This window comes from Myxine glutinosa, chromosome 1 (assembly GCF_964187855.1).
Source record: "Myxine glutinosa chromosome 1, kmMyxGlut1.1, whole genome shotgun sequence".
Lineage (NCBI taxonomy): Eukaryota > Metazoa > Chordata > Myxini > Myxiniformes > Myxinidae > Myxine > Myxine glutinosa.
This window is the reverse complement of record NC_136261.1, coordinates 279,563,946-279,589,710: the sequence shown is the minus strand read 5'-3', so window position 1 is coordinate 279,589,710 and position 25,765 is coordinate 279,563,946. Positions and strand designations below refer to the sequence as shown.

Here is a 25,765-nt window from a genome sequence, read left to right as displayed (position 1 = left end):
CCATGATCTTTCCTGGGACCTCCGGTTCCTCGGGCGAGTGAGGCGTGCTTCGAGCTCTCCACGGCATCGAAGTTTAAGTGTTTTCCCATTCTTGTCTTTGTCAAATTTCCATTGGTTATTTTGCTGTGTACGTGTTATTGTGTGTTTCTAGTTGGTGTTGGTTTGTGGTTCGTGCAAACTTGTGTGTAGTTAATCGTTTTCTGAGTCGTACCTCGTGCGCGGCCTGGTGACTTGGGGCTTCCCTCCCCCCTTCGGTGTTTTGTCGGTTTGGGTTATTTCCTCCGCTGCATTGCTTGTTTCTTTTATTTTGTTTTCTCCCCCTCACCTCACCTCCTGAGACAAAGAATTATATATTGATTCTTTCTCTCCTCCCGGACACGTTGCTTGTTCGCTCTCCTCCTCGTCTCGGCTTGTGCCCCGCCCCCTGTATCTCGTTTTCTTCCGCCTCTGCTCCTTCTTTCTCAAATCCACGTTCTCGCTTGGAGATTTTTCCCGGATTGTTTTTTCATGGTTCTGTTTGGATATTGTTGGAATATGTTTAAACCGCAGCCGTGATGCTGACGCCCCCCCCCCCCCCCACCCCCAGAATTTACATGTTTTAAACGTTTCCCAGTGTGTACCCTGGTCAGAATAGGTACACCGTATCCCTGCGTGTCGTAAGAGACGACTAAGAGGGTTGGCGTCAGGAAGGGCATCCGGCCATAAAAACATTGCCTCAAAAAGAGAACCATGACAATCACAAGTACATATGGGCAGGGTGCAGCCCGAAGTGGAGATCGGTTTCTGAGGTTTGGGACATGGAATGTGGGGACAATGACAGGGAGATCAGGAGAAGTGGTGGAAGTATTGGTCAGAAGAAGAGTGGACATATGTTGTGTGCAAGAGACGAGATGGAAGGGAAGTGGTGTGAGAATGGTGAAGGGTAGGCAGGGACAGAAATACAAGTTTGTGTGGCAAGGGTGCCCGGAGGGCGTGAATGGTGTTGGTGTCCTGTTTTCTGAGGAGTTTGTAGACAGTGTGGTGAGTGTGACTAGAGTGAGTGATAGGTTGATGATGGTGAAAATGATGATTGGAAAGCTCTTGGTGAACGTCATCTCGGGATATGCTCCGCAGGTTGGTCGAAGCGATGAAGAGAAGGACAAGTTCTGGTGTGCGATAGAGAAGCTGATGGAAAACGTGAAAGATGGGGAAGTTGTTGTGGTGGGAGGAGACCTGAATGGACATGTGGGAAGGAGTATGGATGGTTTTGAGGGAGTTCATGGGGGTTACGGATATGGTGTGAGAAATGGAGAAGGTGAAAGGATTTTGGAGTTTGCTGATGGAGCTGATTTGTTGATTTGTAATACTCAGTTCCAGAAAGAGGACAATAAGCTTGTTACATACACGTCAGGTGGGTCGACGACAACCGTTGACTACCTGATGGTGCGTCGGCGAGATAGGGGGCACCTCCGGGACACAAAGGTGATCCCGGGGGAGGAGGCTGTTTCACAGCACCACTTGGTTGTCTGCGACATAAGGGTGATAGGTGCGAGGAGAGCTCGGCGGGTGAAATACCAACCGAGAATGAAGGTGTGGAGGTTGAAAGGGTGACAGTAAGGGAGGCATTAAAAGAGAGGCTGAGTAGGGTAGAGGAAGATGTGGTTGAGCTTGAAAGTGGTTGGATGTCAATGAAAGCTAGTCTGTTGGGAGCCGTTGGTGAGGTATGTGGATGGACAAAAGGACCACCGAGGCACTCGGAAACATGGTGGTGGGATGTTGAGGTTGGAAAGAGGATTGACGAGAAGAGGAAGAAGTTCAAAGAGTGGCAGAAGGCGAAGGGTACGGGAGCAGAAACAGCAGAGCATGAAAGTTATAAGGCAGCCAGGAAGGCTGCAAAGAAAGAGGTAGCAAAGGTGCAGGAGGCATGTAGGAAAATGTTCGGAGAACGCTTGGATTCGGAAGAGGGTCAGAAAGCAGTATTCAGGATTGCAAAGCACATAGCGAAAGAGAGGTGTGATGTGATGGGGGTGAGTTGCTTGAAGGATGAAGTGGGACAAATCGTTGTCGACCCAGATGGAATTAAAGGAAGATGGAAAAGATATATGGAAATGCTGTTGAATACAGAGAATGAATGGGATGGCAACATAGAGAGTAACCCAGTTTTAGGACCGGCAGAGAAGATAACTGAGAAGGAAGTTGAGGAAGCGATAAAAGCAATGAAGAGTGGAAAAGCGGGAGGGCCGACGGGAGTTGTGGGAGATATGTTGAAGGCAGCAGGAAGTTGGGGTGTGAAGAGAATGACAGAGATCTGTAATCTGGTGGTGAAAGAAGGCCGCATTCCAGTGGATTGGGAACTGAGTACCCTCGTCCCTCTATACAAGGGGAAAGGTGACCCTCTGGAGTGTGGCTCGTACCGAGCGATAAAGTTATTGGAGCATGGAATGAAGGTATTGGAAAGGGTGTTGAAGAGGAGGATAAGGAAGAAAGTGAAGATCGACGAAATGCAGTTTGGATTTATGCCAGGAAGAGGAACGACAGATGCGCTTTTCATTGTGAGGCAGTTGCAGGAGAAGTACATGGATAAGAGGAAGAAGTTGTTTTTTGGGTTTGTTGATCTGGAGAAAGCATTCGATAGGGTTCCACGCAAAGTATTGACATGGGCATTGAGGAAGTTAGGAGTGGAGGAATGGTTGATCAGAGTAGTGATGGCAATGTACAAAAGAGCACGCACAGCTGTAAGGACGAAGGACGGGAACAGTGGTGAGTTTGAGGTGAAGGTGGGGGTGCATCAGGGGTCGGTACTAAGTCCACTACTATTTGTAGCTGTGATGGAGGTGCTGGCTCAGACCGTAAAGGAGGGTTTACCGTGGGAGTTGTTGTATGCAGATGATCTGGTGTTGATTGCGGAAAGTATGGATGGACTGAAGGAAAAGATGAACAAGTGGAAGGAATGTATGGAGACAAAAGGTCTGAAGGTGAATATCGGAAAGACAAAGGTGATGGCAAGTGGTAAAGCATGTGGTGAGGTGGAAAGAACTGGGAAGTGGCCGTGTTCTGTGTGCAGGAAGGGTGTCGGAGTGAACTCCATTCAATGTACAATGTGTGCTGAGTGGGTTCATCAAAAATGTAGTGGTCTGAGAGGGTCATTAACCAGTGTGGCAGCTACATTCAAATGTAAGGTGTGCACAGAGGGAGCTGCAGATGGAGGAAATGTTGAGTTGGATCTTGGAGACGGCGTGAAGCTGGAAGGTGTGAAAACATTTTGCTACCTCGGAGACATGCTGAATGGAGAAGGTGGATCAGACTCGGCAACGGTTGCTCGAGTGAGATGTGCATGGAAGAAGTTTAGGGAACTGAGTGGCGTGCTGATGAGGAGGAGAGTGTCGCTGAAGCTGAAGGGAAAGGTGTATGCTGCATGTGTGAGAAGTGTTATGATTTATGGGAGCGAGACATGGGTAATGAACGTAGAGCAGCAACGAAGGCTGGAAAGGGTGGAAATGCGAATGGTTCGATGGATGTGCGGAGTATCGTTGAGAGAGAGGAAGACAAATGATAAATTGCGAAAGATGATGGGAATATTGCCTGTGATTGATGCTGTGAAGAGGAACAGGTTGAGATGGTTTGGTCATGTATTGAGGAAGGATGAAAGTGACTGGTTGAGAAGAGTGATGGAAGTTAATGTAGAAGGAAGTAGAGGACGGGGAAGACCGAGAAAGACTTGGCTAAAGATAGTGGAAGAAGAAATGCGGGCAAGGGGGTTAACAAGGAGAGATGCAGAAAATAGGGCAAAATGGAGAAGATTGTCATGGGGACCGCAAGGCTAACCCCCGCTCTAGCAGGGAACATGGCCTTAAAATGCATGTTGTTTCCTGGGAAAACCACATTTCAAATCTGGCCTCCAAAGCCAGTCGCCGACTGGGCATCCTCCGTCGTGCGAAGTCCTTCCTTGGCACACCTGAGCTCCTCACCACATACAAGGCTTTCATCCGCAGCTCTATGGAATACTGCTCTTCCTCTCTGGTCTGGTGCTCCTGCCTCACACCTAGCCCGTCTTCACGCTGTTGAAACCAAAGCGTTCAGAATCATTGGAATCTCCCGCGATGAAGCTAACTCCAAGGGCCTTTCACTCACTCACCGCAGGCAGGTTGGTGGTCTTTCCGTCTTCTACCGACTCCTCTCTGGCCTTGCCCCCCCAGCCCTCTCTGGGCTCTGTCCCCCAAATATTCCTACAGGTCGCACAAGATCTGCCTGCAACCCTCTTATGGTTAAACTGCCAAAATCAAGACTTTCTGCTCACCTTCACTCCTTCGTTCCTCTTTTCTCCCGCCTCTGGAACAAACTCCCTCACTCTCTTCAATCCCACTGCACCCTCCAGGTCTTTAAAACAGCTGTTCACCACCATCTCTTATCCTCCCCCATCCATAACCTTGATCTTTTCTACCCCCGCTAATTTCGGTCCCCTTGTGTTTTATACCTCTCCCCCCCGCCCTCCCCCTCCCACGCCTCCTGCCCCCAAGCCCTCTCCCTCCCACACTTCTCCCTGCTCTCAAATGTTGTGGTTGTGTGCTTCCCCTTCTCTCCCCATCTTGTCTTCCGCTCCCTCTTTTTGTGTGTTTTGTTTGTCTGGTTGATTTGTTTGTGAAATAAATGTTAGCTCTTTCACGAGCCTCGATTCAGTATACAAAAAAAAAAAAAAAATCCTTGAGAAGAACCATCACTGCAGTGATGATTTACGTTCCAACAGGACAAGGACCTCAAGCATACAGCCAAAGCAACACTGGAATGGCTTAAAAACAAGAATGTGAAAGTCCTTGAGTGGCCCAGCCAAAAAGTACAGACTTTCATCCCATTGAGAATCTGTGGAAAGACTTGAAGATTGCTGTTCACCGAAGCTCCCCATTAAACTTGACAGAGCTTGTGCAAATCTGCAAGGACGAATGGGAGAAACTCCCCAAATCCATATGTGCAAAGCTGATACACATGCACCTAAGAAAACTCAAAGCTGTAAGCGCTGCCATAGGCACTTCTACGAAGTATTGACTCAGGTGGTTGAACAATTATGTAAATTAGATATTTCTGTATTTCATTTTTAATTATTTTGTAAAAATGTTTTTTTTTAAATTCCACTTTGACATTTGGGGTATTATGTGCAGATCAGTGACAAAAAATCTCAATTTAATCTATTTTAAATTCAGGCTGTAACACATCAAAATGTGAAAAAAGTCAAGAGGTGTGAATACTTTCTGAAGGCACTGTATAGTCCCTCTTCCTTTATCTATCTGTAAGGAGAAGTGAATTCTTGCAGAAAGCTTTCTCCAAAGCTCACCTGGCTGCACCTGGATGGGTTTGAGGGTTGTAGAGTAGCGGCTGAAACCCGAATCCTGTCCAGGTACTTCCTGATGACTCGATCTTTGCACTTTACTTATTCGAGTTCCTTCTGATGACTCCAATGCAGTATTTGGTCTTCCATTTGACTATGTAAATGTGTATTGTGTGGCGCCGCTCCAGCTGGGAGAGGGTATTACAAGTCCCACCCTTCACACTACTGTGTTCCTGCAGTCCCCACGTTTTCCTGTACAGTGAGGTGTTTTGAATTACGCAGCGAGAGTTATTTTGAATTTCTCGTTTGATTAAGGATATCGACATAACCATCAACATGGATCTACTATGTCTGAAGGTTAACCTATGGCTCAAATTACAGGACAATAGCTGACATAGCATCACAGACCTAGTAACTCAGACAACTATAAATCTTTGATTTGCAGGAATGAGGTTCATAGAAGAAGAGCAAGGTAATGAGCTCTATTTCAGTATGTAGCAAGGTATGTAGGACTGACAGTGGAACAAACAACGAGGGAATGAATGGATAGGAGGAAAATAGGAGAGGGAGGAGGGGAGAAAACACTAAAACTACCGTACCAACTAAGATTGTTGAACTAGGAAAAGTTAATGTGAGTAATGAAGATCAGAGGTCAGATTTGGGGATGATAAGAGATGGTGTTGCACCACTTGCGGAATAGACTCTGTAAGTTGGTTCCGTAGATGGAATGTGGTTCCTAAAATCACAATAATGTAATAATATAATCATAATAATAATGCAATCATACATAATGAATGTGATGACTAAAATCTGATTATTTTTTTTTTCAATAAGTATCAAAAGTCTTACTATATCTTTCACCACCCTTTCCCATATGATGGTAATACTGGGAAGATACCACTGGCATAAAAAGGATAAATATTGACATAAACGGATATTGATTGCAATTTGTATTAACTAAAACATCCCTATAACCCACCCCTGCTAGAGGCCCTCTCCTTCCCTCACCTGCCTTCTCCTGCCCTCTCCTGCTAGAGGCTCTCTCCTTCCCTCACCTGCCTTCTCCTGCCCTCTCCTGCTAGAGGCCCTCTCCTGCTAAAGGCCTTCTGCCCTCTCCTGCCCTCTCCTGCTAGAGGTCCTCTCCTGCCCTCTGCTGCTAGAGGCCCTCTCCTGTCCTCTCCTGCTAAAGGCCTTCTCCTGCCCTCTACTGCTAGAGGTCCTCTCCTGCTAGAGGCCCTCTCCTGCCCTCTCCTGCTAGAGGCCCTCTCCTGTCCTCTCCTGCTAAAGGCCTTCTCCTGCCCTCTACTGCTAGAGGCCCTCTGCTGCTAGAGGTCCTCTCCTGCCCTCTCCTGCTAGAGGCCCTCTCCTGCCCTCTCCTGCTAGTGGCCCTCTTCTGCTGGAGGTCCTCTCCTGCCCTCTCCTGTCCTGTCCTGCTAGAGGCCCTCTCCTGCCCTCTCCTGCTGGAGGTCCTCTCCTGCCCTCCCCTGCTAGAGGCCCTCTCCTGCTAGAAGCCCTCTCCTGCTGGAGGTCCTCTCCTGCCCTCTCCTGCTAGAGGCCCTTTCCTGCCCTCTCCTGTCCTCTCCTGCCCTCTCCTGTCCTCTCCTGCCCTGTCCTGCCCTCTCCTGCTAGAGGCCCTCTCCTGCCCTCTCCTGCTAGAGGCCCTCTCCTGCTGGATGTCCTCTCCTGCCCTCTCCTGTCCTCTCCTGCTAGAGACCCTCTCCTGTCCTCTCCTGCCCTCTCCTGCTAGAGACCCTCTGCTGCCCTCTCCTGTCCTCTCCTGCTAGAGTCCCTCTCCTGCCCTCTCCTGTCCTCTCCTGCTAGAGGCCCTCTCCTGCCCTCTCCTGCTAGAGGCCCTCTCCTGCTGGATGTCCTCTCCTGCCCTCTCCTGTCCTCTCCTGCTAGAGACCCTCTCCTGCCCTCTCCTGTCCTCTCCTGCTAGAGACCCTCTCCTGCCCTCTCCTGTCCTCTCCTGCTAGAGACCCTCTCCTGCCCTCTCCTGCTAGAGGCTCTCTCCTGCCCTCTCCTGCTAGAGACCCTCTCCTGCCCTCTCCTGTCCTCTCCTGCTAGAGACCCTCTCCTGCCCTCTCCTGCTAGAGACCCTCTCCTGCCCTCTCCTGCTAGAGGCCCTCTCCTGTCCTCTCCTGCTAGAGACCCTCTCCTGCCCTCTCCTGCTAGAGACCCTCTCCTGCCCTCTCCTGTCCTCTCCTGCTAGAGACCCTCTCCTGCCCTCTCCTGCTAGAGGCCCTCTCCTGCCCTCTCCTGTCACTCTCCTTCCCTCTCCTGTCCTCTCCTGCCCTCCCCTGCTCTCTCCTGCCCTCTCCTGCTAGATACTGCATACACAATACTCCCACCCCTCAATTCTCGAAAGATACATAAATATGTAGATGGCCTCTCATCCTCTTCATTGACCTACGTTATATTTACATGTTTTGTTTTGTTATGCTCTACAGTTCTTGGCAAACCAAGAATGTAAAGCTCGCATCTTGTAATGATGTTAGCTCAACAGGAAGTGAAATCACCCAGGCTATTTAAAATCCCAAGATAATTTGAACCAATAATTATCTTACGAGTCACTTTGCCGCAGCAACCGGACAATCCGTAAATAGAGCAGCATTAAACTGAAACATTACCAATGGATATTTATAACTTTTATTACAATGCATTGAACTAAAATTGCACCCAGATAAAATCAAAGATGGTGGTCAACCAATCACATCGGCCTGCTTTTAATGTCCAAAATGGAATTCACAATTTCCGTTCTGTCCTTCCAATTCTTTCTTTTTATCCTTCCCCAGTTATTTTATTTGGCCTCTACATTCTGATCATGCCCATCGCCTTCCTTTCCTCTTCGATTGCCCACTTGTCTTTCTTTGCATCTCTGTTCTGCCTCCTGATTCTTCCTCGCACGCTTCCAAGATTTTTACCTTGTCATTCTTCAAATTTACCCGATTATTTTGCCTAATCTCTCTAATTTCCTCCCAAAATCTGTGTGGTTTCCCTCTTTTCTACCTCAGCAATATTTGTAGCGCATGCTTTTCCTCATTTCCCCCCATTGAGATATAATGAAGGATTGTTGATTATTCTTTTTTAACTCTTCCTTTACTCCCACATACTCATCATCAGTGATTTCAATTAAAAATTATCCCATTGTTCTTGTTATGTCAACCCTTCCTTTCCTTGTGATAATGGTAGCAAACCTACCCTTCCCTCCCCCCCCCCCCATACTTTTTTCCTTCCTTGTGATTTTGTTCAATAATAAAAAATTTCCTCCTCCTTTACACATTTCCCATCCAACTCCCTGCCACTCCTCCTCATTGATCAAAGTAGTAGTGAGTTCACCATGTGCTCTCTTTCCCACTTACCCCCCAGTGAATCCAGTAGTGAACTCTCCCCATGCTCTCTCCCCGGCCGTGGCAGAGCTAGCAATCTACACAGTGGCTGCTCTGTTGGTCTTACTGATGGTGGTTCTAGTGCTAGCATGCCGTGCTCGTTCCAATAATCTCTCCAACACAAAGCAACGACTCGGGGAGCCTCACCTAGCGCGCCTCTCTCGTGGGATTCCACTCAAACGACAGGCAGGCACCTCCCGACGCTTTCTTTGTCTTTCGGCATTCAAATATGTGATGCTCAGTTCATTTGTAGTTTACACCTTTAGTACTTTCACCTGCACATTTACCTCCTTTCAGTGTAATGCTATCACTGGCAGGACCTCATTGTGGTGCTGGTTTAACCAGTGAGTAAATCCACCCTTGGATTATTGCATGGTAAGACACGCTGGGGCCCACAGGTGTCCGTGGAATCCAATGCCTCGGTGACTTCGAACACATCATTGGTCCGTCGGGTGCGCTGTTCCTCGGGAGAGATGGCTCCTTTGGGTGGCGTGTTGGAGTACGGACTTGCTGAAGATCCACGCTGGGAGTTCCCTCGGGAGAGGTTTGCATTTCTCCCACACACACACCTATCTCTTGTCATGCATACTCTTGCATCATTGCCGTGTCACTTTTAATACTTGTAGCTATCAATCTTACAGCTTCACCACTGTCATGCTTTTCTTCTGTTTTGTTTGATCACATTGTGCTCTCAGGTTGCTGCTTGGGAAGCCACTTGGTGAGGGTTGTTTTGGGCAGGTTGTGATGGGCGAAGCCATGGGGATTGAAGCAGACAAGCCAAAAAAAACAACCACGGTGGCTGTGAAGATGCTCAAAGGTGTGCTGGAAGGTTGTGTTGAAAGTCTATAGAAAGTAGGAATTATAAATTAAATTATGAGTATGGCAGAGATGAGTGAGACAATGAGGGTAGAGAATGAGGACATTTAGATGGAGCACATTATGTCAGATTGGCAAGTTTCAAGTTCAAATTAAAGGGATCGTAATAAAATGGCGGTCAGGGGAATTAGTCTAAATATGCCTGGCTATTCTGTGATGGTTGATGTACATATTTTTTTTTGTTGTGCAGATGACGCCACAGACAAGGAATTGTCTGACTTGGTGTCAGAAATGGATATGATGAAGATGATTGGAAAGCACATGAATATTATCAATTTGCTCGGAGCTTGTACTCAGGGAGGTTTGTACTTTTCTCGTCCATGACTGTTTTATTAACCTCGTCCATGGTTATCTCGTTATCCATGGTGTGGTCTATGGTTATCCATGGTCCATGGTGTCGTTATCTCGTCCATGGTTGTAATTTTATTTTGCGAGTATCAGAAGGTGGAACGGAGACTTCTCAGGGCCCAAAGTATCTACCTTCTTTTTACTGGGATCACATTTTGAGGACCAAGCTGTGATATTTGGATGTTTCAACACGTTCTGTTCTCGTATCTTTATTTGAAGGGCTCTTTTGAGGATTGAACCTCAAACGACCTGCAGTTGTAGTTTATTTGTTGTGATATTTCCTGGTATGCTTTCAGAATCTTGGTGAGATTTTGCTTTATCACTCCAGTTCTGACTATCACTGGCACAATGTCAGTACTTGTCAGCTTCCAGGTTCTCTTGTCTTTGTTTTTCTGGCTCCTGGTACTTGCATATTTTTCTAACATTATTAGCATTATTTTGGCCAAAGTCACTGGTTACTGACACCTCAATTAGCAATGTCATCCTCTCCTTGTTATATGTGAGCACTATTTCTGGTTGCAATGCCTTGTTTTCAGTGTTCATGCTTGATGGCATAGTCAGGCCGTATGTAAGCACTTGGTCCTCCTTTTCAGTGATTACTCGTTGGTCTTGCTTCCATGGCTATCCTGGGACTGGGATATTGAAGTTTTTGCAGATGTGCTACTGGACCTAGTGCTCACAACTGCACATATTGTTATGCATTTGTGTATACAGTTCGTCCCCTCATTCTTTGTTTCCATTCCGAAAGGTGACTGGTGCTTTCTGTTTCACCGTACAGAACCTGCACTTAGCCATTTGACTTCTAATCTGTGTCTACTTCCAATACACCTTTTCATGTTCATAACCTGTAAACCCAGTATGCTTTCATGGCACAGTTAAATGCCTTTGGTTGCCCCACAATGTGCAATTTATCTCCCCAGGACCTCTGTATGTATTGGTGGAGTACGCAGCACTGGGGAATCTACGAGAATTCCTCCGGGCACGCAGACCACACAGCCTCGATTACAATGTTGGTGTAGCACAGCCCCGGCCTGACGAGGCTTTAGCCTTCCATGACCTTGTGTCGTGTACATTTCAGGTAGCTCGTGGGATGGAGTACCTCGCTTCCAGAAAGGTATGCCACTAATCTTGCTCTTCATCCTTTTTTCACTCTGTTGCTTTATAGCTCGTTCTGATCTTTCATTGCACCTTTCATTAAGTGCCTAAATTAAACTTTTTATTTTATGGTGTGGCGGGCACAAGGGGCAATAATTCCACGCACCAGTGGGTGGCGCGAGCGTCCAGGCAGGGAGCGAAAGCACATGCCCCGTCCTTCGACCGATCGGCCACGCCCGGGGACTAGGCGTGGCCTCGGCACATATATATGCGGGCTTTAAGCTCGAGCCCGCCCAGTGCTGAAGTACGAGCTTTCGAATAAAGACTTTGTTATACCAACGCGTTGTGGCCTACCTCTCTGGCAATCGAGTCGTGTGTGCGCAGCACCACAATGGCTTAAATTTTTTAAACACTATATTATAGTCAGGTTCACTATGTTAACAAATATAATTTCGTTCAAAATTTGGGAGATTAGCAAACCTTTACATTTTTGGAATCATCAGAGCATGGAGAATCCGAAAATCAATGTTGGCATTTGCACAGACACCTGCATGGCCGCCATTTTGGATTTTCAAAATGACCGCCATAAAATACATATTTTGCGCTATCTCGGCTTCTAGTCAACCTAGAAGCTTAATTAAATATGCTAATCCTATGTTTTCTGGGTCAAGGAATCCAACAAAGGCCCCAAATAGTGCTCAGGATTATAGAAAAGCAACAAACAAAGGTAATTGAAAACCATTGGCTTTATATTTGTGATATTGTAGCGGTTACCGGAAGCATACACAATCGCCTTGCACCGGCCGATGACGCAACCGGGCGAGCGGTTACTTGTCCGGACTCGCCCGGACGTGTCCAGACTTGCCTTTCCTGGGTGACACTTGACTTGCATACCACGCAAGAGGCGTGGCTTACCTATTTGCATACCACACCCCGCCTGAGAGGCGGAGCTTTTGTGTGTTGAACTTAACTTATAAATTGCCGCCCGTTTGATCGGCTGATTCAGTGCTTTTGAGTTCTTTCGAGTGAGCTGGAAATAAATAGCTCAGTGAAACTTCATTCCTGGCGTCGTCCATTTTGTCCGGTTTTATCGTGCGAGCATAGCTCCCACAATTGGTGACCCCTTTTCAAGAACATGGCGATGGAGTCATCTGCATCTTTGAAGCTTCCTGGCTTTTGGGAAGCACACGCAGCCGTCTGGTTCGCCCAGGCGGATTCTCTCTTCGCCCTGCGGAACATTACGGAGGACTCGACGCGCTACCACCATGTGGTCTCCGCGCTCACCGCCTCCACTGCTGCCCGGGTCCTGAACTTCCTACAGAACCCGCCGAACGCCGACAAATACGGCACGCTCAAAGGCCTACTCCTCGGTGCGTTTGGACTCACGGAGACCGAACGCGCACGACAGCTGCTCGACCTCCCGGACCTGGGTGAGGCCCGTCCATCCGAGCGCATGGACCACATGCTGGCACTACTCGGCGACCACAGCCCGGATTTCCTCTTCCACGAGCTGTTCCTCCGGCAGCTACCCGGCGGGTACGGTTGGCTTTGGCAAACTCGCCCATCACGGACCCTCGCGCCCTGGCCAGGGAGGCCGATAAATTTTTCTCGACCGGGCGACACTTCGGAGCGGCCGCCTGGGACCCTGGGCCGACCGAGGCAACGCCCGCGCCACCACCGGCCGAGTTAGCGCCACTGGCGGCAGCGGCCGCCACGACGCCCCGTCGACCGAACCCGACGCGACCGCCGGAGCCTCCACCAGAGCGGGCCATGTGCTACTACCATGCCAGGTTCGGGCAGAAGGCCAGAACGTGCCGCCCACCGTGCACTTTCGGCAGGTCGGGAAACGACCAGGCTGGCGCACCCTGCCTGCCATGAGCGTCGACCATTCTGGCAGCCTTCTGTTTATTACAGACACAGCGTCTGGGCGGCGTTTTTTGTGCGACACCGGTGCTCAGCTGAGCGTGATACTCGCCTCGGTGCAGGACAAACAGGCCGCGCTTTGTGGGCCCGCCTTGGTCGCCGCAAACGGCTCCTCCATCCGCACCTTCGGTTCGTGCAGCGTCGCATTCTGCTTTGGGGGCCAGCGCTTCAGGTGGGACTTCATTACGGCGAACGTGCCCATGGCCTTGCTGGGTGCAGATTTTCTTTGTGCGCATGGGCTTTTGGTCGACGTCAAACGGCGTCGGCTCATCAACGTGGAGACCTTCAGCTTGCTCGCTTGCTCATTGAGCGGCTCCGCTCCGACCAAGCTAGCCTGCGCGCTCCCGGCCGCGGACGATTTCACCCGCCTACTCGCCGAGTTTCCTGCCCTCACGCAGCCGACGTTTTCGGCCGTCGTCGTCAAGCACGGCGTCGAACACCACATCCCGACCACAGGTCCACCGGTCTACGCCAGGGCTCGCCGCCTCAACCCGGCCAAACTCACCGTGGCGAAGGTGGAATTCGACGCGCTGGAGCGATTGGGCATTGTGCGGCGCTCGAATAGCGCGTGGGCCTCGCCCCTGCACATGGTGCCCAAACCGGGTGGCGGATGGCGACCATGCGGCGATTATCGCCGCCTCAACGACGCCACCACCCCCGACCGGTACCCGATACCACATATACAGGACTTTTCCGCCCGTTTGGCGGGGCTGGTGATCTTTTCCAAGGTCGACCTCATTCGGGGCTACCACCAGGTACCCGTCCGGCCGGCCGACGTGCCGAAGACGGCGGTAATTACACCTTTTGGCCTCTTCGAGTTCCTTCGCATGCCGTTCGGCCTTAAGAACGCGGCCCAGGCCTTCCAGCGGCTGATGCACAGCGTGCTGCGTGACCTCACATTCCTTTTCGTCTACTTGGACGACATTCTCGTCGCCAGCATTTCCCGGGCGGAGCACCTCATCCACCTGTGCACGCTTTTTGAGCGCCTCGGCCAGCTCGGCCTCATCATCAACCCGGCGAAATGCCAGTTTGGCGTAACGGCCGTCGACTTCCTGGGGCACCGCATCACGAAGCGCGGGGCTGTTACGCTGCCGACCAAGGTGGAGGCAGTCACAGGTTTCCCGCGCCCCCGCTCCATCAAGGCCCTGCAGGAATTTTTGGGGATGGTAAATTTCTACCACCGGTTTGTGCCTTGCGCCGCCCGACTCATACGCCCCCTGTACGAAGCCCTCCGGGGCACGCCGGCCAAGCACGATGTCGCCTGGACCAAAGAGATGGACGAGGCGTTCACGGGCGCTTAGCTGGCCCTCGCCAACGTGACCATGCTGGCGCACCCCGGCGCTCGACGCACCCATCGCCCTCACCACGGACGCTTCTGACTACGCGGTGGGCGCCGTGCATGAACAGGGGGTGAACGGGGCATAGCAACCGCTGGCCTTCTTCAGCCGGCAGCTTCGCCCTAACGAGCGCAAGTCTAGCGCTTTCGACCGCGAGCTCCTCGGCCTTTACCTGGCCGTTCGCCACTTCCGCCATCTTTTAGAGGGCCGCCTGTTCACGGCGTTTGTGGACCACAAACCCCTGGTCTTCGCCATGGCCAAGGTTACGGAGCCGTGGTCGGCCCGCCAGCAGCGCCACCTCTCCGCCGTGTCCGAATTTACGACGGACATCCGGCACGTCGCGGGCAAGGACAACGCTGTGGCCGATTGCTTCTCCCGGTCCGGCGCGAACGCCGTCCACCTGGGTGTGGACTTCGCCCGCATGGCGGCCGACCAGACCGCCGACCCCACGGTGCAAGCCCTCCGGACAGCGGACACAGGCCTGCGGTTGGCCGACGTCCCCTTCGAGGACACAGGCACAGTTCTCCTGTGCGATGTTTCCCTGGGCCAACCTCGCCCCATCGTGCCCACCGGATGGCAGCGGCACATTTTTGACGCCCTCCATGGCCTCTCCCACCCGGGCCGGAAAGCATCGCAGAAGCTCGTGGCAGCGAAATTCGTCTGGCACGGGCTCCGTAAAGACATCCGCGACTGGGCCAATGCCTGTGTCGCCTGCCAGCGCGCGAAGGTCCACCGGCACACCCAGGCCCCGTTGGCACCATTCGACGTGCCCGCGCGGCGCTTCGACCACGTCAATGTGGACCTGGTGGGACCCCTTCCCTCCTCGCGGGGCTTCACCCACCTCCTCATGATGGTGGACAGGACCACCAGGTGGCCGGTGGCCGTCCCGCTGGCATCAACAACATCCGCCGACGTGGCGCAGGCCTTCATTGGCACTTGGATTGCCCGTTTCGGCGCCCCCTCGGACATCTCCTCCGACAGAGGCCCACAATTCACCTCCGAGCTTTGGGGTGCGGTCGCCCAGGCCTTGGGGGTCAAGCTTCACCGCACCACGGCCTACCACCCCCAAGCAAACGGCTTGTGCGAGCGGTTCCACCGCTCGATGAAAGCCGCTCTCAAGGCCAGCCTCCAGGACGACGGTTGGGCCGACAAGCTCCCGTGGGTCCTATTGGGCCTCCGAACGGCCCCTAAAGAGGACCTCCAGGCTTCCACCACCGAGCTGGTCTACGGCCAGCCACTGCGTGTGCCGGGCGAGTTCATCCCTGACGCCACCGGCCCCTGGTCAGCGGCTCGCCAACGCTCGGTCCTCCAAGAGGCCGCCAGGAGATTCGCCCCCGTGCCCACGTCCCATCACGGCTGCCCCCAGCCCCACGTCCCCCCAGCACTTCACACTGCGGAGTACGTTTTTATCCGCAACGACGCACACCGGGGACCGCTCCGGCCGCCGTACGATGGACCTTTCCGGGTCCTGAAGAGGGACGACAAGTCGTTCATCGTGGACATCGGCGGCAAACCAGACCAAATCTCTGTGGACCGCCTCAAACCGGCCCATTTGGACCTCGACCAACCTCCACGGTTGGCCCTTCCTCCACGGCGGGGCCCGTCAACCAAGCCCCCCGCCCGACCATCCACCGCCACGCCACCTACCACCCCCACACGAATCACCAGGGGTCGTTTCGGCTGGGTCATCAAGACCCCCCTCAAACTGACTCTCCCGGTGCAAGTTAATTCTGGGGGGGCGCATGTAGCGGTTACCGGAAGCATACACAATCACCTTGCACCGGCCGATGACGCAACCGGCGAGCGGTTACTTGTCCGGACTCGCCCGGACGTGTCCAGACTTGCCTTTCCCGGGCGAACACTTGACTTGCATACCACGCCTCGTTGAGAGGCGTGGCTTACCTATTTGCATACCACGCCCCGCCTGAGAGGCGTAGCTTTTGTGTGTTGAACTTAACTTATAAATTGCCGCCCGTTCGATCGGCTGATTCAGTGCTTTTGAGTTCTTTCGAGTGAGCTGGAAATAAATAGCTCAGTGAAACTTCATTCCTGGCGTCATCCATTTTGTCCGGTTTTATCGTGCGAGCACAGCTCCCACAATATAACTGTATTACATAATACATGATATTGCAAGTGCTTTGAGGTTATAGGTATGGGTTTATAAAGCAAGAAAGCAGCCTTGTTAGTATCAGATTGAACTATAAGTCCTATACCCAGGATCTACTAGGTCTATACCGTTCAGGAATATGCTTTTACAGATCTTCATCACTGTCCTGAGTGTCATTTTCACAAAGGTGTCTACGCAAATGCCAACATTAATTTTTGGATTCCTCATGCGCTGAATATTCCAAAAATGTATTGTTTTGCTAATCTCCAAAAATTTTGAACGAAAAAACATAGTGAACCTGACTATTAGATTGGGCTCGCAGGATGGCCTAGAGATATGCACACTCGCCTCCGAGTTGTCTAGCCTGGGTTTGATTCCTCACCCAGCTATAAGCTCATCCCGGTGCTTCACATGCAGGGTGATTCATCAAGGTTTATCCTGTCCCTCCACCGTTAAACTCGGTGTCCCGTGTGCCGACATTAGATAATTGGTAGATGTTAAACACCCCACGGTGTCCTTTGCAAAGAGTAGCCAAGCTATTGCCGGCACTCTGGCCAAATTACAAATTCCTGGCCTGACCGTGTGTCGGTGTGACAACCTGTGCAGGATTCTAAACCTACCCAAGAAACTGCTTTGGCAGAACTGATGCTGTCTATAGATCATGCTACATAAATGGTTGATTTTGTGGAGAGTGAAAGGAAAAAAAAATCTCGGTTTGTAGCTTTGACTGTGCTCACTTGCCATCTTTGCTTAAAGTGAACCCAAACATGTCTACCCATGTTCACCCAAAACTATACTTCAATGCTACAGAAACTAGGTATTGAAGGAGCTCGGGCTCCCACGTCGATCGGAAGAATGGACGCGACAAAAAGCTGGAATTCGTCCGAGTTGCTTTATTCAAACAAAACACTCAGGTACTCTGAAAAGCCCATTTATCGGGCAGCAATATATATACACACATTATCCCGGAGCGTTTGCCCAGGAAAGGCGAGAGGGGGCGTGGCCGAGCGTCCTGGCTGCGGCCTGGCAAGTGGAAGGCGAGCCTGCCCGGGCGTCCTGGACGAGCCCGGCATGGTGATCGCTCCGCGTCCTTGATAGGTGCAAAGCGATTGTGAAAACCCAGCGGTAGCCACTACACACGTGCCCCCAGAATCGACTTGCACCGGCAGGGTCAATTTGAGGGGGGTCCTGATGACCCGGCCGAAGCGACCCCTGGCGGGTCGTGGGTGGGGGGTCCGGTGTGGTGGTGGGCGGTCGAGTGGGGGGCACCGTGGACGGGGGGCGGCCTCGCCGCGGCGGAAGGGCCACCCGTGGTGGTTGGTCGACGTCCACGTGCGCCGGCTTGAGGCGGTCCACCGCAATCCGGTCCGACCTGCCGCCGATGTCGATGACGAACGACTTGTCGTCCCCGTCGCAGGACCCGGAAGGGCCCGTCGTACGGCGGCCGGAGTGGCCCCCGATGTGCGTCGTGATGCACAAAAACATACTCCGCTGTGCGAAGTGCTGGGGGGACGTAGGACTGGGGGTCACCGTGGTGGGATGTTGGCACGGGGGCAAACTGTAGGGCGGCCTCCTGGAGGACCGAGCGCTGGTGAGCTGCGGACCAGGGACTGGTAGCGTCGGGCACGAATTCGCCCGGGACGCGTAGCGCCTGGCCGTAGACAAGCTCGGTGGTGGATGCCTGGAGGTCCTCCTTGGGGCCCGTGCGGAGGCCCAAAAGGACCCACGGCAGCCGGTCGGCCCAACCGCCGTCTTGAAGGCCGGCCATGAGCGCGGCCTTCATGGAGTGGTGGAATCACTCGCACAACCCGTTTGCTTGGGGGTGGTAGGCCGTAGTACGGTGGAGCTTGACCCCCAGGTTGCGGGCGACCGCGCCCCACAGCTCGGAGGTGAACTGTGGTCCGCGGTCTGACGAGATGTCCGCCGGTGCGCCGAAGCGGGCGACCCAGGTGGCGATGAAAGCCTGCGCCACGTCGGCGGTGGTGGTGGAGACGAGGGGAATGGCCTCCGGCCACCTGGTGGTCCTGTCCACCATGGTGAGCAGGTGTGTGAACCCCCGTGATGGGGGGAGGGGGCCCACCAGATCCACGTTGACGTGGTCGAAACGTCGTTCGGGCACGGTGAAAGGTGCCAGCGGGGCCTGGGTGTGTCGGTGGACCTTGGCCCGTTGGCAGGCTGTGCAGGTGCTGGTCCAATCGCGGACGTCCCGACGAAGGCCGTGCCAGACGAATCGCGCCGACACCAGCTTCTGGGAAGCTTTCCGGCCCGGGTGGGAAAGGCCGTGGTGGGAGGCGAAGATGCGGCGTTGCCAGGTGACGGGCACGATGGGGCGAGGCTGGCCTTGGGAGACGTCGCAGAGCAGGACAGTGTCCGCGAAGGGGATGTCGGCCAGGCGGAGGCCCGTGTCCGCCGCCCGGAGGGCTTGCACCGTGGTGTCGGTGGTTTGGTCCGCCGCCATAAGCGCGAAGTCCACGCCCAGGTGGACCGCGTTCGCGCTGGCCCGGGAAAGACAGTCGGCCACGGCGTTGTTTTTGCCGGCGACGTGCCCCGGATGTCCGTGGTAAACTCCGACACGGCGGAGAGGTGGCGCTGTTGGCGGGCTGACCACGGCTCCGTGACCTTGGCCATTGCATAAACCAACGGCTTGTGGTCGACGACCGCCGTGAAAGGTCGGCCCTCCAGGAGGTGGCGGAAATGGCGGACGGCCAGGTGTAGACCGAGGAGCTCACGGTCAAACGTGCTGTATTTGAGCTCGTTCGGCCGGAGCTGCTGGCTGAAAAAAGCGAGTGGCTGCCAAACCCCGTTCACCCATTGCTCATGTACGGCGCCCACCGCGTAGTCGGAGGCATCCATGGTGAGGGCGATGGGAGCGTTGAGCACCGGGTGAGCGAGCAGTGTTGCGTCGGCGAGGGCCCGCTTTGAGCTTTGGAAGGCCGCGTCCATTGCTGCGGACCAGGCGATGTCGTGCTTGGCCGGCTTGCCCTGGAGGGCTTCGTAGAGGGGCCGCATGAGTTGAGCAGCGCGGGGCACGAAGCGGTGATAAAAATTCACCATTCCCAGGAATTCCTGCAGGGCCTTTATGGTGCGGGGATGCGGGAACGTGGTGATGGCCTCGACCTTGGTTGGCAGCGGCACGGCCCCGTTCTTGGTGATGTGGTGGCCCAAAAAATCAACGGCCGTCGTGCCAAAGTGGCATTTGGCCGGGTTGACGATGAGGCCGTGCTTGCTGAGGCGCCCGAACAGTGTTCGGAGGTGGAGGAGGTGCTCGGCCCGGGACGTGCTGGCGACGAGGATGTCGTCCAGGTAAACGAAAAGGAACAGCAGGTCACGCAGCACGCCGTCCATCAAGCGCTGGAACGCCTGAGCCGCGTTCTTGAGACCAAACGGCATCCGTAAGAATTCGAATAAGCCGAACGGCGTGATGACTGCCATTTTAGGGACGTCGGCCACCCTGACAGGTACCTGGTGATATCCCCGTATGAGATCAATTTTCGAAAAAATGACCTGTCCCGCCAGACGGGCGGAGAAGTCTTGGATGTGCGGGATCGGATACCTGTCGGGGGTGGTAGCGTCGTTAAGGCGGCGGTAGTCGCCACATGGGCGCTAGCCGCCCCCTGGCTTTGGGACGATGTGTAGTGGCGAAGCCCACGCGCTATCGGAGCACCGCACGATGCCGAGGTGTTCTAAAGCATCGAACTCGGCTTTGGCCACGGCGAGCTTGGCTGGGTCGAGGCGGCGGGCTCTGGCATAGACCGGCGGGCCCATGGTTGGTATGTGGTGCTCGATCCCATGCCGTACTGCGACGGCCGAAAACGTCGGCCGCATGAGGGCCGGGAACTCCGTGAGCAGGCGAGCAAACTCGTTCGCCGCCGGGAGGGCACATGCCAGCTCGGTCGGCGCGGAGCTGCTAAATGTGCATACCAGGGAGCTGAAGGTTTCGGCGTTGATTAAACAACGCCGTTGGACGTCCACCAGCAGTCCGTGTGCACAGAGGAAGTCGGCGCCTAGCAGAGCCATGGGCACGTTTGCGGTTACAAACGTCCAAGCAAAGCGTTGGCCGCCGAAGCAGAGGGTGACGTTGCGCGGGCCGAAGGTGCGGATGGCCGATCCGTTGGCCGCAACCAAGGAGGGGCCGCAAACCGCGGACTGCCTGTCCTGGTCAGAGGCGGGTATGATGCTCAGTTGGGCGCCGGTGTCGCACAGGAAGCGCCGTCCGGACGCTTTATCCGTGATGAACAGTAAGTTGCCCGTGTGGCCGGCGCTCATGGCTGGTAATGAACGCCGGCCCGGCCGTTTCCCGGCCTGCCGAAGGTGCACGGGGGTCGGCATGTCCGGGCCTTCTGTCCGAACCTGGCATGATAGTAGCACCACGCTTGGTCAGGTGGAGGCCCCGGTCGTCGTGCTGGAGGTGGTCGGCTCGGTGTAGCGGCCGCCAATTGCGTCGGCAGTTCGGTCGTCGACCGTGCCGGGTGCTCGGGCGCCATGGGTGTTGCGTGGGACGGCGGTGGGCCCCAGGTCGCTGCTGCTGGCCCATGCGCTGGCCTGCGGCGGAGATCTTGTCGGCTTCCCTGGCAAGGGCACGGGGATCCGTGATCGTCGTGCTTGCCAGGGCGAGGCGTACCGGGCTAGGCAGCTGACGGAGGAACAGCTCCCGGAACAGGAATGCCGGAGAGTGCTCGCCGAGCAGCGAAAGCATGTAGTCCATTCGCTCGGAAGGGCGCGTGTCGCCGAGCTCGGGCAGGTCGAGCAGGCGCCGTGCGCGTTCCGCCGATGGGAGGGCGAAAGCGTCGAGGAGGAGCTTTTTAATCGCGCCGTATTTGTCAGCGGCTGGTGGGCTCTCGAGGAGGCTCAGGGCGCGGGCCGCGGTGGCTGAACCGAGCGCTGCTACCACATGGTGGAAGCGGGTGTCGTCGGCCGTGATGCCTCGCAGGGCGAACAGGGAGTCCGCCTGTGCGAACCAAACCGCCGCGTGAGCCTCCCAGAAGGTAGGCAGTTTATGGGCCACTGCCGTGTCCATGTCGGTAGGTCACCAATGAAGGAGCTCGGGCTCCCACGTCGATCGGAAGAATGGACGCAACAAAAAGCTGGAATTCGTCCGAGTTGCTTTATTCAAACAAAACACTCAGGTACTCTGAAAAGCCCGTTTATCGGGCAGCAATATATATACACACATTATCCCGGAGCGTTTGCCCAGGAAAGGCGAGAGGGGGCGTGGCCGAGCGTCCTGGCTGCGGCCTGGCAAGTTGAGGGCGAGCCTGCCCAGGCATGCCCGGGCGTCCCGACCGAGGCCTGGCAAGTTGAGCGCGGGCCTGCCCGGGCGTCCTGGACGAGCCCGGCATGGTGATCGCTCCGCGTCCTTCATAGGTGCAAGGCGATTGTGAAAACCCAGCGGTAGCCACTACAGTATCTTATTATTTTATTTTTCGAATTAAAAAGAGGAATTTTAGTAAATAAAACCCGTTTTTCTCACCTGTCTTATATTTCCATTACTTCTGCCCTGTGATATCACGGATTGAAGACAATTCCATTTGTATATTGCATACAGTTTGACCCAAACACCAAAACACATGGTCAGACAAACACGTGCAACCTAGCCCACAAGGCCAGATTGCATTGTCAAACACATGGATCCTAGCCTACAGGGCCAGAATGCATGGTTAAACACATGCAACATAGCCCACAGAGTCAGAATGCATGGTAAAATACATGCAACATAGCCCACAGAGTCAGAATGCATGGTTTCGCAGCTCTGTGGGTGTCTGCTCACGCTGTTAACTTGCATGCGTGTGTGTGTGTGTGCTCTCTCTCTCTCTCTCTCTCTCTCTCTCTCGTTCTCTCTCTCGTTCTCTCTCTCGTTCTCTCTCTCGTTCTCTCTCTCGTTCTCTCTCTCGTTCTCTCTCTCGTACTCTCTCGTTCTCTCTCACACTCTCTCTCGTTCTCTCTCACACTCTCTCTCGTTCTCTCTCACACTCTCTCTCGTTCTCTCTCACACTCTCTCTCGTTCTCTCTCACACTCTCTCTCGTTCTCTCTCACACTCTCTCTCGTTCTCTGCAATTGCTATACTGTCTGCTGCAACTCAAAAACTGCCTGAGTGTCCACGAGCATTCCCTTATATACATAACTGCGTGAAGGGTCAGGAAGTCGTGCCAAAAACCTAGTTCCCCAAATTCCTTGGAATGGGGTACTGGCTTGTGCTGCCCAGCAGGTATGGATGTTGAATGGGGTGTTCAAATGGGGATTATCTAATATATAAAGAAGAAAGTTTGTGTATTTGTTTGTTTGTTTTTGCATTTGGACCCTGCAGGAACCAGTACAACCAAACTTTGCATGGCCTCTTTGTTCATCCAGAGGAAGGTCCAAGCAAGGCTATGTTTGGATAAAAAAAAGTTTTGACCCCAGATAAAACCAGATAATTGGCCTTCAGGCCTCGATCGAGTCTTGTGCTCATACACAGCCTGGGTTTTTTTCCCGGGACTGATTGAGTAATATGTTTTGTGAAGATCGTATATTGAGGTTGTCGTGATTTGTTGTCAACAACACAAGTTTATTTATTATAGTGTTTACACGTGCACCTGCTATTAAAAAGATTGTTTTTCACAGATATATTATAACACTTCCGTGTTTAGGCCTGAAGTGAGTTTGTCGTTTACACACTGCTGCGATCGAGTAATATGTATTGTGAAGATCATATGTTGAGATTATATGTATGCAAACTAATAACGGAAACTGCGTATTGCATTTCGATACAAGTCCAAGCGCATTTTGCAACGCCCAAGATTGGTAATTCATACAAAACCATAACACCAACATTCCCCAATTTGTCATGCAGAAAATATTTCAATACATATTGCATTGAATTCCTCCAGGCAATGCCGGGTACTTCAGCTAGTAAATTATAATGGGGAGTGGGGAAAGATAGGTTTACAGGACGAATTTGTGGATCCTGACGTTCACTTAACGTGTAGTAATACAAGCCCCCCTTTCCATTTACGTTGCAATGGACTTTTTTAATACGTCTGTGCATTCATTTTTTTTCTGGAGAGTAGAGTAAGTAGTGTGCTTTTGTTTGATATAAATATTCTTAGAACTTAAAATCAAATTAAACAAGGCACTCTGGATGGAGATAAAACATAGATAACAGGAAAGCATATTAAAATTAAAGATTTTCAAAACTAATTTTAAAAGGAAATATTCTCACAGGATATATCCATTGTATGCAGCTTTTTTCAGTTTTATACATGCACACACATGGCTTGTTCCTGTTAATGATTTTCAGTGCATGAATTTTAATCAAAACACTCTAACATCTCACAAGACAAATCAGTTATTAACTCACTGTTATTTGAGTTACCTACTATTGGTGTGATTCTCAGCCAAATATGATTTGAACTACAAACTATAGTCCTCTTTCATAGGCAAAGCATCATAGATTACATCATCCAATCCTACAGAAGGTATGTTAAGGTAGCTGTCCCACCTGCTTGGATTTGCTTGGGAGTGGTGAAAGGTCTCATGATACTGTTGATCATGAATGGTAGGCCATTGTGTGCTGGCCAAATTCCTGTCCTGGACCCTCTCTGGGAATGCAGTAGCGAACCACCAGCATACTTCTTGCCCAGGATACTACTTCAGCAGCATGTACTCTCATAATCAGAAAACTTTGGATGTCGCTCCCTTACAAGTTGTTTCATTTTCTGTTCCTGCCTGAAACAGTGCATCCACCGAGACCTGGCCGCAAGAAACGTTCTTGTCACAGAAGAGCGGCTCATGAAGATTGCAGATTTTGGGCTCGCAAGGGACATCCACCACATCGACTACTACAAAAAGACCAGCAATGTAGGCAAAAATAATTATGATCATGCACTTCCTGTGACTCCTTATTCACCTCATTAACAAACCTTGTCATCACTTCTAGCTTAGCTGCTTTATCCATTTATTTAGTTTTGCAGCTTTTGTCCTTGTCTGAATTGCATGCATTCGGTCGTTTACTCAAACAGTGCACTGAATAATTTGGCATGCTTTGTTTTTCTACCATTTAAATATATGACCAATCAGTGGTTTGTCATCACTTTGTTGTTTCTTCGTTGGAGGGAGGTAAAAATTGTTAGCTTCGTTTAGTCCACCTCGCCATGCCGTGGAGTAGAAATGGGCCTTGTATGAACGTTCTTTGCTCCTGGTTCTCTGTTTCTTGATGTTTATGCTCATCTCCCCCAGGGTCGCCTTCCAGTGAAGTGGATGGCTCCTGAAGCTCTTTTTGACAGAGTTTACACTCATCAAAGCGATGTGTAAGCATCACATACAGTGACAGTGGTAGGGAAAATGGAGGTTGAATTATTGTAAAGATAAATATTTCTCAAATGGATGGAACACAAAAATATTCTTAACATGTGAGGTTTTGTTTCGGAAATCTTAATAAGAGCAGGGAAATCTTGATAGGCAATGGTTATGCCTGAAACTGGCATGGGTCCTTGGCTGCTTTTAACCCCTGATCCCTTTCCATGGTTTTTAAAATGCTACTAATATGTTTTAATATACCTTTACACAGACATTAGTAGATCATTGATGAGTAAATACACTGCTGTGCAAAAGTGTTAGACATTGCATTTTTCTACTCTGATGCATAAGCAAAAACTAAAACTTTGTGTCCAATGCAAAAATATACACCTATATGAAAAAGAAAATGTTATTCAAATAACCAATTTTTTACACAATGTACCTTGATGTAAACTAATAGCAAATATGTTCACCCTTTTACTTCAAAAGCTCTGAAAAAAAATTTCGGGATGCTTTCAAATAATCTATACTAAGATATAAGACCCAACGTTTTGTTGACGGGAATATCAATCCTATAGAGTACAGATGGAGATCTTCCTTGCTGAGTCACATGTGCACGTGAGAGTAATTTTTGAGGCGATGTGTGTCCTCCCCTCCATGAAGCACCATGTCGTATCAGTCCGCCACCTCTCACGTATGGACAATATAATGCAGAGGGGAAGAGAGAAATTTTACCATTCTTGCTTACGTAATAAGTAGATGGTATAGTGTTTTGACCGACATGTTTTAAAAGAAAATATATAAAAATGAACTTTCACCCTTTAAAAATCATGCAGATATATTATTGAAATATCAGCTGTTTTTTTGTTAGTATCCTTTTCTCACCTGTATTGCAATTAGAGCGACCTGCAAGTGAACAAGAACAAGGACACTTATCCAACCAAGATATTCTACGAGTAGTTTTGTATTTTTAATTAATTTTTCTGAAATGTGTAGAATTTGTTTTTCACTTGGAAGTTGTGGTTTACGATGTGTAAATAAAGGTGGGAAAAGTATGATTTAATGCAATTCAATTCCACGCTACAAGGTAACAAAAGGTGAAAATTTTGAAAGGGG

At 51.7% G+C, this 25,765-nt stretch overlaps 1 protein-coding gene across 1 annotated transcript in view; it reads left to right on the top strand.

The window, feature by feature from the left end:
• Positions 1 to 25,765, top strand: part of LOC137438016 (fibroblast growth factor receptor 2) — a 150,340-nt gene that overhangs the window by 110,035 nt on the left and 14,540 nt on the right. Inside the window, exons 8-14 of the mRNA XM_068132870.2 lie at positions 8,669 to 8,874; positions 9,087 to 9,232; positions 9,384 to 9,505; positions 9,755 to 9,865; positions 10,833 to 11,026; positions 24,089 to 24,211; positions 24,590 to 24,660. Coding sequence (XP_067988971.1) covers positions 8,669 to 8,874; positions 9,087 to 9,232; positions 9,384 to 9,505; positions 9,755 to 9,865; positions 10,833 to 11,026; positions 24,089 to 24,211; positions 24,590 to 24,660 — 973 coding nt within the window. The remainder of the gene's footprint in view (positions 1 to 8,668; positions 8,875 to 9,086; positions 9,233 to 9,383; positions 9,506 to 9,754; positions 9,866 to 10,832; positions 11,027 to 24,088; positions 24,212 to 24,589; positions 24,661 to 25,765) is intronic.